We start from the raw sequence: 16,650 nt of genomic DNA on the forward strand, positions 1-16,650 counted from the left end.
TCTCTTGGTATGAAAGAGTACTTATGTGATAGATGAGAAAAATAAAGTTGACTGAAGATATTTTGATGTTCATGTTGAAGTGTTATAAATCTACTTTTGATATGAAAGCGTTGGCCTTCAGAGGGTTTTTAGCAGCTTGACGAAAAATGTTTAAATGTGCATTGAACATACTGGCCTTTTGTGAGTCAGGAGATTGAAACCTGGCAATGTATCAGTGACAACTCTGCTCTCTACGACTCGCTGCTTTAATCACCAGTTTTTGCTCTCTCTCCTCCTCCAGTTGCCCTGGAAGTCCCTGACGAGTATTATTGAGTATTACTACATGTGGAAGACCACAGACAGATATGTACAGCAGGTAAACACACTCATCATATGTCAGTGATTTAAGAAAAACTTTTGAAAAACTTCTATATTTTTCCATTTCAACTTCCTTTCTTTTAGAGCTCAAAAGCGTTGATCGTTTTATTTTGCAATGTCTGATTTAATTCCTCATTGAAAAAGGAATATTAATTATTTTGCGCTTTAGTATATCGTTTTTTTCTGGCCAAATGAATCATGTCAGGCCCAAAATGATCCCTTTTTTGTAAGCTTTTCGTTTTCTTTTTATTCTCCTTTTCCCCCTCAATCTTGCCAGTGTCAGTCTGAGTATATGTTTTGTCGTGCATCTGTATTATGTCATCAGAGTAGCTGCAAGTTGAAAGTCAAAAGAAAAATAATCATAAAACTATTTTTGTTATTAAAAAGGAGGCAAATGTCAGTTTCTTTCAGATATATCCCTTTCAATCCCTTTAAAATCAGTAAAATCCTTATGGAGTTCTGAACTCAAGGTTGAAAATTTCACTTTTAAATGCCTTTTTTTTTCTTCTTTTTTTTTTTTTTTTTTTGACAACATTGCTGTCGGAGCTAACATCTCTAACCACACTCTTCTTTCTCTACTTTCTCCCCCACCTTTCTCTCTGCGTCAGAAACGATTAAAAGCAGCCGAGGCAGAAAGCAAGTTGAAGCAGGTCTACATCCCTAACTAGTGAGTACAAGTGCAAATAGCAGGTTTGAATAAAACCATCAGAGATCACTTGAGCACTGGTTTTTCATCTGAATACACAGAGATATCAAGTAAGAGTTTTTCTGACTCTGCAGCATGTCTGGTGTTTAAAATACTGTACTGATGCTGTTGTTGCAGCACAAAGGTTTCTCTCAGTACAGTATTACTATAGCTGCTGTCTCTGAATGTTATCTACTCTCTTTGGCCTGCATTATCTTTGCTGGTCTAACCTCCCCCCTCTCCCTGCTCCTGTGCCCTTCCAGTAACAAGCCAAACCCCAACCAGCTGAGTAACAATGTAAAGCCAGCTCTGGTGAATGGAGCAGCGGGTGCAGTGGGTGCAGTGGGTGCAGTGGGTGCAGCGGGTGCAGCGGGTGCAGTTGGTGCAGTGGGTGCAGCGGTCCCAGGGGTCCCAGGGGTCCCAGGGATCCCAGGGGTCCCAGGGGTCCCAGGACCTCCAGGCTCAGGGCAGACCCCCGGCCTCGGCAGAGCCTGTGAAAGCTGCTACAGTGAGTCATCTGCATGTGTAACACTGCTGTCATGTAACTGCAATAGCTGCTGTTTCTGTGCTTATTGATATTAAGATTCACAAACATTGGCCTGATTTATTTCGATTTTCAGTACATCTAGCTTAATTGTACATGATGAACTTAGGGTAATTGCTTTGGCATTCACAGGTGCAATCACATTCAACAGAAGCTGTTGCATATTAAGATTTCCTTCACCTTGAGAAGCTTGTTTACATCTTTACTTGCAAATACAAGAGTAAAACGGGCTTATATCTTGAATATAGTGTGTATTTTTAGATTTGGTTAATCTCTTTTAATTGTAACATCTGGCTTAAAGGAGACCTATTATGCTTTTTGTTTTGCTTTGTTTGTTTTCCTTTCTTTCAGTGTTTTATATATGCTTAAACAGAGCGTCTCAGACAGAGGGGGAATATAGTGCTGCAGCACTGGACAGGAGAGTATGAGAAAACTGTTTTTTGAGCAGGAAAGCATGTAAACCTATTCAAGAAGTAACCCTAAATAAAATTATGAACCTGAAAACGAGCACAATATGTCGTCTCTAACATCCTCCAAAAATAAAATGCTGAGCTGATCATCCTACTTGATTTCAATAGACAATTAACTTAAATCAGAGCTTTTTTTAAACTAATGATATTAAGAGCATAAAATCGACACTGTACTCTCTGTCTGAGGCACACACTTGACTTTTTTTCCCATTTATTAAACTGGAGAGGATAGAAGATATCATAACATGCCCCGCAGCAGGGTATTGTTTGAGTTATTTTAGTGGCTGTAGTTAATTCAGCGATGAATGATTAAAGGTTGTGCTCTTGCTTGCATGCACACGAGCACGACTTTATGATTATGTGTGTCTACTGCACTCACTTCAACGTAGTCTATGTGGTTGTGTGTGCAGCCAGCAGCTCTTACCAGTGGTACTCGTGGGGACCTCCCAACATGCAGTGTCGCCTGTGCGCGTCATGCTGGACATACTGGAAGAAGTATGGAGGGCTGAAGATGCCCACGAGACTGGATGGCGAGAGGCCTGGACCCAACCGCAACAACATGGTATAATCTGACAGACACACGCATATATATATACACACACACACACACACACACACACACACACACACACACACACTCAGGCTTCACTGGACAGTTCATTTATTTATTCTGCAAACCCCAAACAACAGCCTCACTGTTTGCCTGAGGCCTTAAAGGAATAGTTCATCCTCTAGAAGAGAATCTTTGTCTTATCATCCTCATGTATGTTTGACTACCAGTAAAGCCAGACTGATTCTTGTTTTTTGGAGCTGAGATCAGAATCGTCAGAAAGTAAATGATTCTGATAAAGCTATTTCGACCGATATACGCCAACATTTTTTGCAGCAATCCCTCAAATGTGGTTATCATGCCTACTAGCCTTTAAAGTTATGTACCCATCAAGATACTTACGGTTGAGAAGAGGAAAAACCAGCTCCAAGTCAAGTTGGAGCCCGGAGCAGCTTGTACCACATGACTCACGTGTGCTAACAAGCATACACATACTATATCTTTATATAGCAAACAGTTCTCATATCACAATCTCATATATTTAACCTTTAAACAAGATAATCTAAATGTTCTTTAGACAAAACTTAATCGTTGGGTCCCAAAATACAGTATTTGATGGAAGTTACCAATTTGATTCACTCTGACTCTTGACTGTAACTGTTTTTAATAGTTTTTTTAATGCTTTACCTTAAATTCGTTTCTACTTTTAAGAGTTAAAAAGTCTCTTAGATGACAAAAATGCACAAAAAAAGTCATCATAAGTAACCATCCAGCCTTTCATTTTGTCTGTACTCTGTCAATAAGACAAATAAAGAACCACATATACTCTAAATATTTGCCAGCCCGATGAAGCATGAATATTGTTCAGCAGTGAACTCCAGTAAATTATTGGCTACTAAGTGACTGTGTGAGTCTGCATTAGCCGGGTCAGTTTGTTAAACGGATGAAGCATTTTGGGAAGATTCCAGTCAGCTCCATTTTCCCCAACCGGCATCAATAAATCCAACTAATGAAATCCATCTCCGATAACGATTCACTCCAAATGTTTTCTTCATCATCAGTCAGGTGATAATTTGACCCTCCACCAGTCCGTCAGTGTTTATTGGATCAAGTGTATGCTACTGTCAATACATTCACAGCATCTCAGAGTTGTTAATCTGTTTGAACCTTCAGAGCCCCCACGGCCTGCCCCTGCGGCACAGCGGCAGCCCCAAGTTCGCAGTGAAGACGCGACAGGCTTTCTACCTGCAGACCACCGGCCTGACGCGGATGGCACGCCGCCTCTGCCAGGACATCATCAGGCCGCGATATCTGGCCCGGCACCCCTACCTCCCTGTCAACACAGCAGCCATCAAGGCAGAATGTAAGGACCTGATCACACAGCCTGCTGAAGAGACCAGTTTGTCTTTTTCCTGTGTAATTCAGTGTTTTTGCAATGGATTTCTGCAGGTGCCCTGCGGTTGCCGGATGGCCCAAAAAAGCCATTGTCACTGAAACCTGTGGAACGTAAACCTCTGGAGTCTGTGGTTCGATATTTAGGTAAGCAGAAGAAGCTATCACTGACTGTGTCTTTGTTGTTTGAGTTTCTATTTTCAGTCAGTTAACCCTGGGTTTGTTGCTGGTGTTGGATAGTTGTTTTTTAGCCATGCTTGACGTGGCTCAATATATGGCAGTGTCGGTCAGCTTGGGGGCCACTCTGGTTCAGACTGAAGTATCAAAGTGCCGAAAAATAAATTATATAATGGCGATTGTTTCCTCATGTGCCATTTGCCTCCTCTACTTTGTTTATGATGCAAGGAGGCTGCCCTGTTGAAAGGGTCAGTTGTGTGTACACTTGCCAAAGAGACAATCGATTATGTTACGGTCGGTCAGTTTTTTTTTTGTTGACTTTTGGCGTCTTGCATCTGAAACACTCCACCTACAACGTTGTCTGGAACGAAACAAAAAACCTGATGGTTGCCTTCGTGTATTTTTTTTTAAATGAATTTTTGTCGTAATTAGCTGTATGCATTTCACATCCTGTTCTGACTCTCTGTATCTGAAAAAAACCTGATCTTTGTCCTCTTTTTCTCCCCTCTTCATGTTTCTTCTCCTCTCTCTCACCTACAGAAGCACATCCCCGTCCAGCCAAACCCGACCCTCCGATTCGTGGAGCGTCCATCTCTACAGGCAGCCTGACGCCCATAAAGGCCTCTCCCATCCTAAACAATGGCTCACCCACCATCCTGGGCAAACGTACCTATGAACAGCACAACGGACTCGATGGTGAGTGCAGCAGACTTGCATTTTTGTTTTGATGATTGATATCTTGTACCAGCATTATATATTCAGATTCTAGTTTCCTCATGAATTCTGCACACTTTAAAACATGTAATTTGATTAAAAGGTGAAAATGAGCTTGATACGAGATTAATTATTTGCCAGTTTTTTCTTAAATCTGATAATCACCATCTCCTAATCTAAATTACTAATTATTTCATCGTGCAAATGGGAGACTTTTAATGAGATATGGAGATAAGGAGTTTACTTGAATTATGCCCCAGCTGCAGGTTTTTTTTATGTTGGTTTATTGGCATTCTGACTCTGAATGCAGTTGTTCATTTGTATGAAATTATTGGAGTAGAATAATGCTGTCATCATTAGCTATAAAACTAATTTGAATGTGTTTTTCATCAGTCAAATTTGAATTATTTTAGCTGTATTAATACTAGTGTTTCTGTGAAACGCAATACTTTAATTTTTAATGTCTTGGCTAAATATGGATTATTTTAATATTTGAGCAGTATGTAAAGGCTCACTCGATGGCTACAGTTAAGATCCACTGCCGAAGGGTTAAGAGTTTGTGCGGGGCTCTTATTTTTTTGGGTTATGTCCCACTTTCCCCTCTCCCCTGTGAAATGAGAGAGGGGAAGAGACAGACTGAGAGATCAAGAGAGTGAGAGTCTGCCAGAGAAAGACAGGGAGGAAGAGGGAGAAAGAGAGAGGATCGGATCGGCCTTGCTGCTTTAGCTGGAGGCTACAGTCTATGTTGTCATGGTAACAGCGGAGAGGAGGAAGAGGAGGAGGAGGAGGAGGGCTTAGTAAGTGTGTCCTGAGGGAGAGCATCTCCACTGGTCTGTGAGCCCACCTCAGGCCCAGGCTGGGATAACACACCATGAGGAGATCTGGGTTGGAAGGCAGCCAGGCTCAAATATCAGGGATTAGTTTATATTTACTTTGGCTTGAGATTTTATTGTGTTATTTTACTGTCAGTTTATCAACTTAGTCACTCGTATCTTTACTTTTTATTCTTTAACTATAATTACTCAGTTATTTTTTATTTTTTTGCTCAGAGCAATTTCAGTACCTAGAGTCTGTGTTCTGCACTCCTCTTCATCAGTGTCTGTCTCCTCTGTTTTCTTGTTGTATTGATCTTTTTCCTACTAACTCTTCTGCACATGCGCTGAAAATTAAAGGAATAGTTCGACATTTTTGGAAATCCACTTATTCGCTGTTTTGCTGAGAGTCAGTTTAAGTTATAGGGCTAGAACCAGGAAGTGATTAGCTTAGCGTAGTGTAAAGACTGGAAGCAGGGGGAAACAGCTAGCCTGGCTCTCTCAAAGGTCAGAAATGCACCTCCTTGTATCTCTGCAGTTTACTTATGTGCACATTGCATCTAAGGTTGTTGTATAATGTGGCTATAAGTAGATCACAACTAACTTATTAATGTTACTCTCTCTAAATGATGAACTTTTACTTTACACTGAACTTTTTTGCTGTGGATGAGACTTTAATGTGGCCTGAAGATGCTGTAATTCTGCACATGTAGGGGATTCACCTGCTCTCCTTTTATTTTGCTTTCGGACATTATCTTTTGGTTGTCTGTCTCATTCTTGTGAATGTGAAATCTCAACCGCAACTTTAGCACAAATGTCCATTGAACTCAGTAGATTTTGGTTTGTTTTGTATGACATAACTCAATAATTCAACAATGATAGAGTGATGACATTTTATAAAAGGTCATAAATCAACTTCACTTCATATTATTCGACATCACATCTCTGGAACAGATGTATGTATGCACGTCTTTTTCACAGAAACTTGCATTTAATAGCTTTCCCTCAAAGTCTTCACTACATAGGTGGCATTATATGAGTCTGGGCAGACATGGATGCCTGCAACTTGACTGATGCACAGATGCATACAACCATGAGGTGGTAACTCTAGTTCTGGATCAATGTTAGCTTTTAATGAAGACCCCTTTTTATTATTTATCATGTCAGACCCCACCGGTGTAGCAAAGCACACAGTGGTTTTCACTCCAGACCTGGCCGGACTTCATCTGTGTAGAATAATGAGAATTACTGCTTCATGGTTTTTGTCTGAATGCTAAATTGTTAAAAACACGTCTTTGTCTGAGCCAGACTGTTAACAATATGATGATGAATATTTATAAAGATAATTTACTGAGTGTCTTTTTGAGTTGGCAAAAACAGGCTTCTGCTTGTTTCTGTGCCAAACAGACGAGGCAGAGAGTTTGGTTACTGTTTGAACTGTTGATAAAGTTTTGGGTGAAAGATTTAAAACTAACCTTTACATTACTTAACTGATAAGTGGGAGGTGATTACCTCCTGAGCTGCAGACATTGATGAGCTCTGATTGAGGAAGTGAAAAATGTGTAAATCTGACGTCCGTTGTGAGAAGATTTTATGGATGTGTGCTTCCAAACATGTAATCAAAGACAAACGATTAATAAGGCATATTCATGTCTATTCATTTTATTCTGTAGATGTACTAAAGAAACTAGTACTTTATGGAGCCACCAGGGGGCAGGAGATTTTATCCTTTAGTGAACTCAGTGGGCTGATGTGTGTGTGACCAGCATCTCTTGTGTTCCTCTGTCCTCCTCTGCAGGCTCTAAATCCAAAGGCCTGACTCCACAGTGGGACATCATGGCCAAACGGGTGAGCGAGGCGGCGCGGCCCTCGGTCTCCCTGCAGGACGAGGTACATGAACTGGACTGACCGCTCTGTGGGAACGACCTCTACTACAAAACCCCGGTGAGGTGAGACACACTGTTGTGTCTCTCTAAAGATCATCACTGTTTATGCACACTCTTCGCCCTAATGTTTCTCTTTTAATTCATCATTTCAGCCATTTTTCAAACAAATAAGTCAAACATTTGCTGGTTCCAGTTTCTTAAATGTAAGGATTTGCTGTTTTTATTTGTCATTCATGACTGTAAATGAAGAGTCTTTGACCTTCTGAGAAAAGTAACACTTTAGAGTCCTTTTGCGTTACCAAAAATGAAATCACATTTGCGATTCCTTGCATATGTTGCTGCTTATATTGTCCAGAGGATGCACATCTTCCTTTTTAAATGTATTGACTCAGCCGTCATTGAAGAGCATATTGTACACCCCTTATCTGTAACTCTGCAGGCTAATGAAAACAGGATTGACAGACGTAACATCCCCCTCACAGCTTTTGATTACAAAACATAAAATCAAGTGGATACAGGGGCACATACAGCCTAACAAGTTCATGTAACGTATGTTTTTTAATGCTTCGACTGCAATGAAAGCAGCTGCCTCTATGAAAACAAGAAAACGCAGGCTCAAATAGCCTACAGTACATCATGTTTGAAAATGTGACTGATGAACCAGAGGCTGCGCTCTCTGCTCTGGCCAGCTTGCTGAATTACACCTGCGCGCTGACACAACACAAGCGCACATCTGAAGGTGGCTGCGCACTGCCTGCCAAGAAGTAGGAGTGAGACAGAAACAGTGGGAATTCATCTGGGATTTTCTTTTTGTGTGTTTTTGTTGTTGTTTTATGTGGCAACAAAAGGAAACAGGGAAATATAGTGAAAGTTAAATAAATATTACATATGTCTTACTTGTTACAGTAAAAAAGTAATCCGAATACTGTAACGCCTTACTTTGTCATGTTCAAATGATGGTAGATATGAGTTACATAGAAGCTCGTTCGTCTAACATCTAACTGTTCTCTGAGACTCATAACACTTTCCTTTTGTTTTTCTTCCAGCAGAGGGGGACACGAATTGGAAAGGCATTTTCCAACACACCATAGCCGAGGGCAGCTGAGAGAAGATGAAGCTGAGAGGAGACGACAGCATTGGCCACCTTTCTTCAGTCAGTACGGGTCTGTCACGCTGCTGAAGACCAATGGATAATCGATCAGTTTGGCTGCGGTCATTCAGAAGATGAGCCTGACTGTACAGGACTGTGTTTATTACTTACATTTATCGTTATAACTGTTATTGTAATTATTGTTATTGTTATTATAATTTTTTTTTTTACCGACTATAACTCAGCGTATTGTTTGTCGATCAAACGATGGAACTTGTGAAGTTTCATGATAAATGCTTGCAGAACCCTGTGGATAAAAGGGTGGAAGGACTGTAACATAAGCCACTTGCATCTTCTATGTTTTTTGTTTTTTAACCAGTTAAATTCAACAAGGAGACGCACTTTTATTTCAGCGACACGAGTTAACTCCTTGTCTCTTTTTGTTTCAATGAATTCGAATGCTTTACGGGAAATCTTCTGTTTTGTGAGCCGGCCCCGCTCTTCGGCCAGAGAGGTTTAACTTATTGAGAAAGACTTGCTGTTTTTTCTACCTTTTTCACAAGTAATGCATCTATGCTTAGATAATGTAATTAAAAAAAGATAATTGACTGGCTCTTCTTCTTTTTGGTGTCTGTGCACTGATGTGAATGTTTCTTTTTACGAAGTCTTTTCATTCCAAATTGCTTTCTGTGTTTTGTGTCTTAAAAAACGATAGAAAAGATTTAATCCACAAACACAACCATCTTTTGTAAGCGTGTTTGTTTATCTTATGTTCACTCAACTCCTCAAATTTAACAGCTGTTTTAAACATCGGTCATCCAGCTTCTATCGGCTGATATAAGAAAATATACCAGTATCCAACACATCTGCTCACAGTTTATCTTGAAGCATCTTTTTCCTCTTAATTATTGAGCAAGACAGTTTTTTCCCCTCTTTTCAATAAATTATTATTACAAAAGGTCAAAAGGATAAAGTACACACGGGAAAGGAACTGAATACAAATACAACAGCTGAACATAACAAAAATAAAGCCAAAAAAAATAAGTTTAATAAAAACAATATACAAACACACTAATACATAAACATCAGCATATCTACACATAAAACATACACTTTGCAATACACATCCACACATAAACATTTATTATTGCAATTATTTGTTCCATTAAAAGGACAAAAAATAAATGTGCTGGCATCCCTTTGTCATTTTTAAGTGTTGTTTTTAACTACTGCCCTCGCTCTGATTCAAGTATCCCACCCCCACACTCAAAAATTAAATTCTGTCCTTTATTTTTATTTAAAGCACCCACTGATATAAAACAAAACAAAAAATCCTGCTTAATTGTTGTCTTCCCAGCTTTAGATATCTCTGCTGATTAACATCATCATAATGATGATGTTCAGGTCCAAACCAGACATTATGGTTAAAGGACAACTATAAAGATTTTATATGTGAGATTATTACAAGTGTTCATGAGTTCACAAGTGCCTTACATGGAATATCGTGATATAACAATTCAGTACAATGGATTTAATTAAATGGAAAAGAATAACATAACCAACCATTAAAAAAGACTTAAAAAAGTGAAATAAACAAACACGTAAAACATAAAACTTTAGAGTAAAACAAAAGAAATGATAAAAGGCTTTTTAGAAAGTAAGAAGTGATTTGAGGGATATCACTGATTCGACCATACAAAGGACGAACTTTACTGAGGAAAGTACTTGTTTTAACTGAATCACTCACTGGATATCAAGGAGCCTGAAAGTCCCTCATGAACTCCACTGTGAGTCTAACACCGGTCACCTGTCCTGTGAAAGCACAAAGCTATGTTAATCGGTTCGTCCAGTTTGAGGACAGAACAAAAGCAGCAGTGGCGACCGCTGATCCACCACATGATCCCTGTGACACTGATCTGTGCAGGCGCACATTATCGTGGGAAGAAATCAATCTGCCAAGGACCACACACACACACACGTGAGCTGGATAGTCTTGTGAAGGTAGAAAGTTGTGATAACATCATGTTCAGCAGCTCTTGCAGTGGGTTGTGAAAGGCTCTGTCTGAAAAGACAGCAAGGAGACGGGTCACGGGCCTGAACAGTAATCAATAAGACCTTAAAATCAGTCCTCAAATATTTTGGGAGCCAGTGTAAAGAGGCTCAAACAGGTATTTTGTAGGAAAGCTGAGTTATGTAAAGTCTAGCCAGCCAATGCCAAAGCATTACTGCATCCAACAGTTAGTGACAGCGTGTTTTGCTACAACAATCACATTAACTTGGTGACTTTTACCAAACGGAGCATACTACTTAAAGGAAAAGTTCACCCAAAAGTGAAAATTCAGTCGTTATCCACTCACACCCATGCAGATGGAAATTCAGGTGAAGTTACATAGTCCACAAAACATTTCTGGAGCTCCAGAGCGAAACAGCATTGCAGCAGTTCTTCTAATCAACTGAAGTAGATGGGGACTTGTTTTAAAATGTAAAAAAAAACAAAACAAAACAAAACAAATGACCCAAAAACCTTTTCCATACAGTTTGTCTGATGTTATCTAAGTCTACGAAGGGCCCAAGATCTAGAATTGATACAAAAAGATGTTAATTGCAGAGTTTTTTCATCTTTTTTTTAACATAACTTTAACTTATTCAACAATATACATATTGTGGGTAACTGACAGCATTTCTCTCTATTGTACTTCTTACTGGAGGTTTTGAGCTCTTTCTCTTCTCTGTCTGGAGAAGCTTAATATGTATTTATACTATTGGTCTGCTAGTACATCTCCCACTCATCATAGATTAATAACCCAAGCTGTTATTTTTATTTCAGTCCTCTTGTATGTAGGAGGAAGTCGATGCTGATTTCTAACACGATGATTTTAAGTGAGCAGCACCCCTCCTGTCTCCACCAGACTCTGTAAAGTATTTTACAGTCTACCGTTAATGTCCGATGGAAATCAGATCTGGTTAGGGAGCGTACAGATAACATTATTACACTGCTCTTCAGATCGCTGAGCGACCATTCATGTCTTGTTGAAGACCTCTTAAAAAGACAGATCGAGTCAATATTACAGTCATATCCTGCGCTACATAATCGTGTATCATCAGGTTTAATCCTTTTAAGCCAATGTGAAGAATCTCCCACTGCACAGAAAGCATTGCAGCTCTCCACTGTTATTGAACTTTAGTCTTCCAGTTTCTTTTATTTTGACTACATCATGCACATGTGACACCAGTACAGCTGATGGTCCTTCGACAGGAAACATTTAGTCTTACCCTCGAGTTCAATCCAAAACTAACTTCTACGAAACAAGTAGTGCCACAACAACAGGCGGAATGGATGACACAACGTCTGTATTTCATGTCAGTCACTTGAATGCTGCTATTCGTTTGTTTTGACCAGTCCAACCACTGAACTAGTAACCGCATTAACCCCAGACTCCCTTAACAAAATAGGCAATTTTGAGAGTTGTTGAGTGAGAAGAAACTTTAAAATCTTTGAGAAACTTTGCTTTGGCAGATTCTAAATCATCTGTGCTCTCTTGTGAATTCAGCATTAAATGCAGTAAATTAAGGTGTTTCCTTCTTTGTTGCAACATCGCTGTATGTTTGCCTCCGTGTCTGAGGTGTGTCTTACCTGCCAACATTTTGCAGCTGTTTGAACACTATTTTGACTGATTTAATCATTTACACTAAAATTATGAAAGAAAATAAACGTGTCAGATTTTACAAATACATAAAAGATAACCAATATAGGCAAATTCTTTGTCGGCATGGAGAACGTCCCCAGACTCCCTTACAAAATCGCTCAGTTTTCTGAGTTGTTGCGTCAGAATTAACTTTATAAACACTATGAGACTCTGTCTGTAACAAATTATTAATCATTTGGGCCTTCTTGTAAATTCGGCAAATGTCATACATGAAGATATTTCTTTCTTGTGTCTGTTTGTCCCAGTGATGTACCTGGGGAAATGAGATCATGACGAATGTTAATGCCAGGTGTGAACTGACAGAATAAGAGCTGTCCACCTGTGATCGAATCACTCAAGACAGATGGTTATACCAGGTGTGAACAGCCTGTATGTCACTTTATGGCTGAGGCCATAAGTGGTAGCCTACAGGATATCGGTAAATGCTGCAACCTGATAGCTCGAGTACAAAAGAAGTCATGAACGGGCTCAGTATCCACCATAAGCTACTGGTCATACCAGACCAAGTACGGCTGTAGCAGCAACACCTATGAGTGTGCTGAATAGAGCAAGGGTGTGTTTTGTTGCTTATTAATTAAAAACTTAAAATCCATTGAAAAGTCTATGAAATTAACTGAGTAGCTGTAGTCAAGGCCTTTAAAAGCTTTTGGAAGTGGACAAAATTGACACCTTTTAAAAATCAAACAATGAAAAAGGTTTTGGTTGAATATGAAAGTGAAAAAAGAGTCTTTCACAGCCCGCCACTCGAGGCTGAATCATCACGAGTTAACAGGAAGGCATTACAATCCAGTTAAATGACTGACTTCCTGTAACAACTGATGGCAAGGCCCTACCTAAGCACTTGTTTGTAACTGATTAAAGCAGTCATGAGACTAAACCACCTGACCTTTGTGTGCCAAAGTAAATGCTAAAGTAAATATTAGTGATGTCATTACTTCACTGATAATAATACATGAGGCTTCTACACGCCTTAAAACGGCAATCCTGTTCCTGTCTGTGACGAACGTTGCCTATGAAGAGAAAGAGACATTATTATTGGTGCAGGTGTCACCTTGTCTTGTGTCACTGGATATGTGTGAGTGTTCACACCTCTTCAAACTACTGAAATATTCATCCCACTGGAGGCCCAGTGAGAATACACAGTATTACTATGAAGGTCTGAGAGTGTGGGTAAACACCCAGGTCTTTGAAAGGTTGAGGACAATAGAAAGAAGGAAGAAGGAACGAAAGAAAGGTGTTTGGGAATGATGCATGTGTATGTTTTCTGAGAGTTAAATATATTTTAACTAGAAATTCAAGTTACCATCGAAGACGTGTGCAATGTTGGCCACTTTTATCATGTTTTCTGCTACTTCAGCTCTCTATTTCTATGGTGCATACAGCAGAAACACCCGAATAAGTGATGAGAATGAGTAATTAATGGTTAAAACACACTTAAACAAAGGCAGAGGACACAAAATACAGTAAAGCTGCAGTTGGGAGGATTAACAGCTTAAAGTTTAAAGGTCCAGTATGTAGGATTTAGGATGCTTAAAGGGCGGAAACAGAATATAATATTCACTATCAACGACTACAGCACCACCACCTCCGCCATAAGGTCCAATTTTTGACATTACAAGAATGAAATATACATCAACGCATTCAGCAACTTCTCCTGTCGCCAGATGCAGTTACACGACCAGGCGTTCGGGAGGTATTTCCCATAGGAGATAACCGGAACTCATCATGACGTGAGCTCAAGCCCACCCCTCTCTGGGGCCTTGTCGCTTCGCCGTACCTTAGCCCAGGAAAGTGATTCAAAGACAGTATTTTGTAGTGAATGGGTGCTACTAAGTGTGAGTCTAATATCCATGGCTGGTACTTCATTGAGTGGTCTTTTTGTCAGCCATTTTGTCCCTCTCTCTAGTTCTACTTACTGACCAAGCATCAGGCACAAGCACAAGTTCCAGTTTGTTTAATGTCCTCACAACTACTCCTTTACAAATATCTTTATATAGCCTATATATATTTATACATGAAGAGATTAATGTGGAGTTCATGTTAGTCACCCTCCACAACATTACAGTGTGTGTTTAATGTGAGCCTGTGTACATCACAGTGACTGAGAGGGGACCTCCATCCAGTCTGGAGGTCTGCGCACTGCGCTCCGGCGAAGAAATGGTTAACCAAAAGATGCAAGAGGTGCGTGAGTCTGTCTGAGCATGTGCTGCCGCTGCTGCCGCTGCTGCAGTGAAGTAAAATGTGTCAATTTCCAATCGGAGAGCAGCAGAGGCACCGTGGAGGAGAAGCCGGGGACAGCAGACGAGCAGCAGACGGCCACCGCGACATCCTGGACAAGCTCTCCGGGTGATGCGCTTCATCCGCCGGCCTGTGCGCTGAGGGAGACACCGCAGAGCTCAACCTGAAGGTAAAAAAACAACAACAAAAAAACAACACACACACACACACGTACACACACTCTGCACTGAGGATGATTCATGTCCGTCTGCTGCCCGGACCGACATGCAGCCAACATGTCAGGCTTCAGGAAGCGTGGCTGTCCATGATAACAACATATGCGTCTTCAGGGTTGGATGGTATTTATATGGAAGTTGGCAGCCGTGCAAAAGCCTGTCTCTTTTTTGTTCTTTTATTTTACTGTCTCATAAATTCAGCGCCCTGCAAATAAAGCAATCTGGCTGCACGTTTAGTTAGAGAACAGGATGCATTCCTCTTTATTCGGCTTGTTTTTTACGCTCAGCCGGGCTGTTGCACCTGTTAAAATATACATAGGACTGCGATGACCGCTCTGAGAGAGCACTACCAGCTGCAGCACGTGTTTCTAATGCTGTCTCATGGATTTCAGCGGGTCATTGCAAGAGATAAAAGTGTCATCCGAGTCCAATTCTGCACATTTTAGAGGTTTTTGTTGAGTATTGTGGATAACGCAGCGCACTGCTCGGTGGGAAGGACGCGTGATGCTGCAGCGGAGTCCCAGCAGCCGGGCCTGCGCACTGGCCCGTAGTTTCCAGGGACAGAATAAGATGACTTTGGCCATCCAGCGTAACTGCAACCCGTGCAGTTCATCCACAGAGCCGATTCATTGCAGTCAGTATTTCATTTCTCCATCGTGGTCAGGGTTATGTTGGCGTTTTTGCTGCAGAATATGGTGCTTTACGCAGGCTGTGTTGGATTTCCGAAATCCCTCATCGATTTATGCCATATAAGGCCTGCACTTCACTGTCATTTGGGGTGAGATAATCCCTCCTGTAGCCTGTACCCCCCCCACCCCCACCTCTCTATTGACATTTTTGACCTATTTTTAACCCATGCACCCTTCACAGCATGGAAACCCAAAATGACCCCCTGAAAGAAGCACTGGTTTCTACAAAAAAAGAGTAACATTAAGCCCACCTCAGCTGTGTGGACACTTCTCATTACCCTGCAGCTTATTTTAACAGACCATATAGGGTGTGTTGGGAATGGCCATAAGGTTAACGGCACATAAATGGACATTTTTGAGGAGAGTTTCCAAACCAAAATGAGCGAGAACAGAGGTGGAGATCATGAGTCACTGTGAGTGATTTTATTCAGTTCAAAGAGTCGACACTAACTATGTGGTTTGCTCACTTCATTTCCCCCAAGCTTAGTGGTGGCATCGCTGTCTGAACACAGAAAGTGAAGTGTTTTCACCTGTGTCTGGTTGTATGTTGGTTGGTTTGTCAGGAGAATTACACGAAAACTACTGAACGGTTTTCCACGAAACTTGGATGGAGGATGGGTCGACATTACCATTTGGTGCCGATCGGGATAAAGGGATGGATCCAGGAACTTTTTCTCACTTTCACCCACAGTGTGAGATTTTTCTACACTTTTTAATTTAATTTCCCACGGAATAATGTATTTAGGTAGCTGGTATCTGAGTGAGTACATAAGGGGACTGTTGGGCCTTGGCGGAGGTCAATTTAGGTGCACGCAACAAAACATACATACATTTCTTAGCAGAACTAATGGTCAGATGAGTGTTTTTTCACAGCACACGCAACCAGAAGTTGTGATACAAGATTTGTACTTAAATGCTTGAGTGCCTGACAAGTAAATAAATCAACCTCAAGTATCATTAGGTTATTATAAATCCCCTTAAAGGATACAAAAGTTTATAAAATAATCGACAGAAAAATCATTTTTGTTCAAAGGCAACTGTCTCCACATCCGGTTGGTTTTGTATTTTTATTCTCTTTTCAGGCGTACTTGACAGATTTTTGCGTGCAGGTGCGACCAAAACAG

At 40.6% G+C, this 16,650-nt stretch overlaps 1 protein-coding gene across 4 annotated transcripts in view; it reads left to right on the forward strand.

Moving 5' to 3' along the window:
• The window catches only part of mta1 (metastasis associated 1), a 45,126-nt gene extending 35,841 nt beyond the window's left edge, over positions 1 to 9,285 (forward strand). Inside the window, exons 10-18 of one of the 4 annotated variants that reach the window (XM_073483870.1) lie at positions 281 to 355; positions 966 to 1,024; positions 1,306 to 1,550; positions 2,467 to 2,618; positions 3,780 to 3,969; positions 4,056 to 4,145; positions 4,716 to 4,871; positions 7,500 to 7,645; positions 8,637 to 9,285. In XM_073483870.1, coding sequence (XP_073339971.1) covers positions 281 to 355; positions 966 to 1,024; positions 1,306 to 1,550; positions 2,467 to 2,618; positions 3,780 to 3,969; positions 4,056 to 4,145; positions 4,716 to 4,871; positions 7,500 to 7,609 — 1,077 coding nt within the window. In that variant the 3' untranslated portion in view covers positions 7,610 to 7,645; positions 8,637 to 9,285. Of the gene's footprint in view, positions 1 to 280; positions 356 to 965; positions 1,025 to 1,305; positions 1,551 to 2,466; positions 2,619 to 3,779; positions 3,970 to 4,055; positions 4,146 to 4,715; positions 4,872 to 7,499; positions 7,651 to 8,633 lie in introns of all 4 variants that reach the window. The other 3 variants (XM_073483871.1, XM_073483869.1, XM_073483872.1) reach the window with 3 other exon arrangements.
• Positions 9,286 to 16,650: the final 7,365 nt, after the last annotated feature.

This window comes from Pagrus major, chromosome 16, assembly GCF_040436345.1.
Source record: "Pagrus major chromosome 16, Pma_NU_1.0".
Lineage (NCBI taxonomy): Eukaryota > Metazoa > Chordata > Actinopteri > Spariformes > Sparidae > Pagrus > Pagrus major.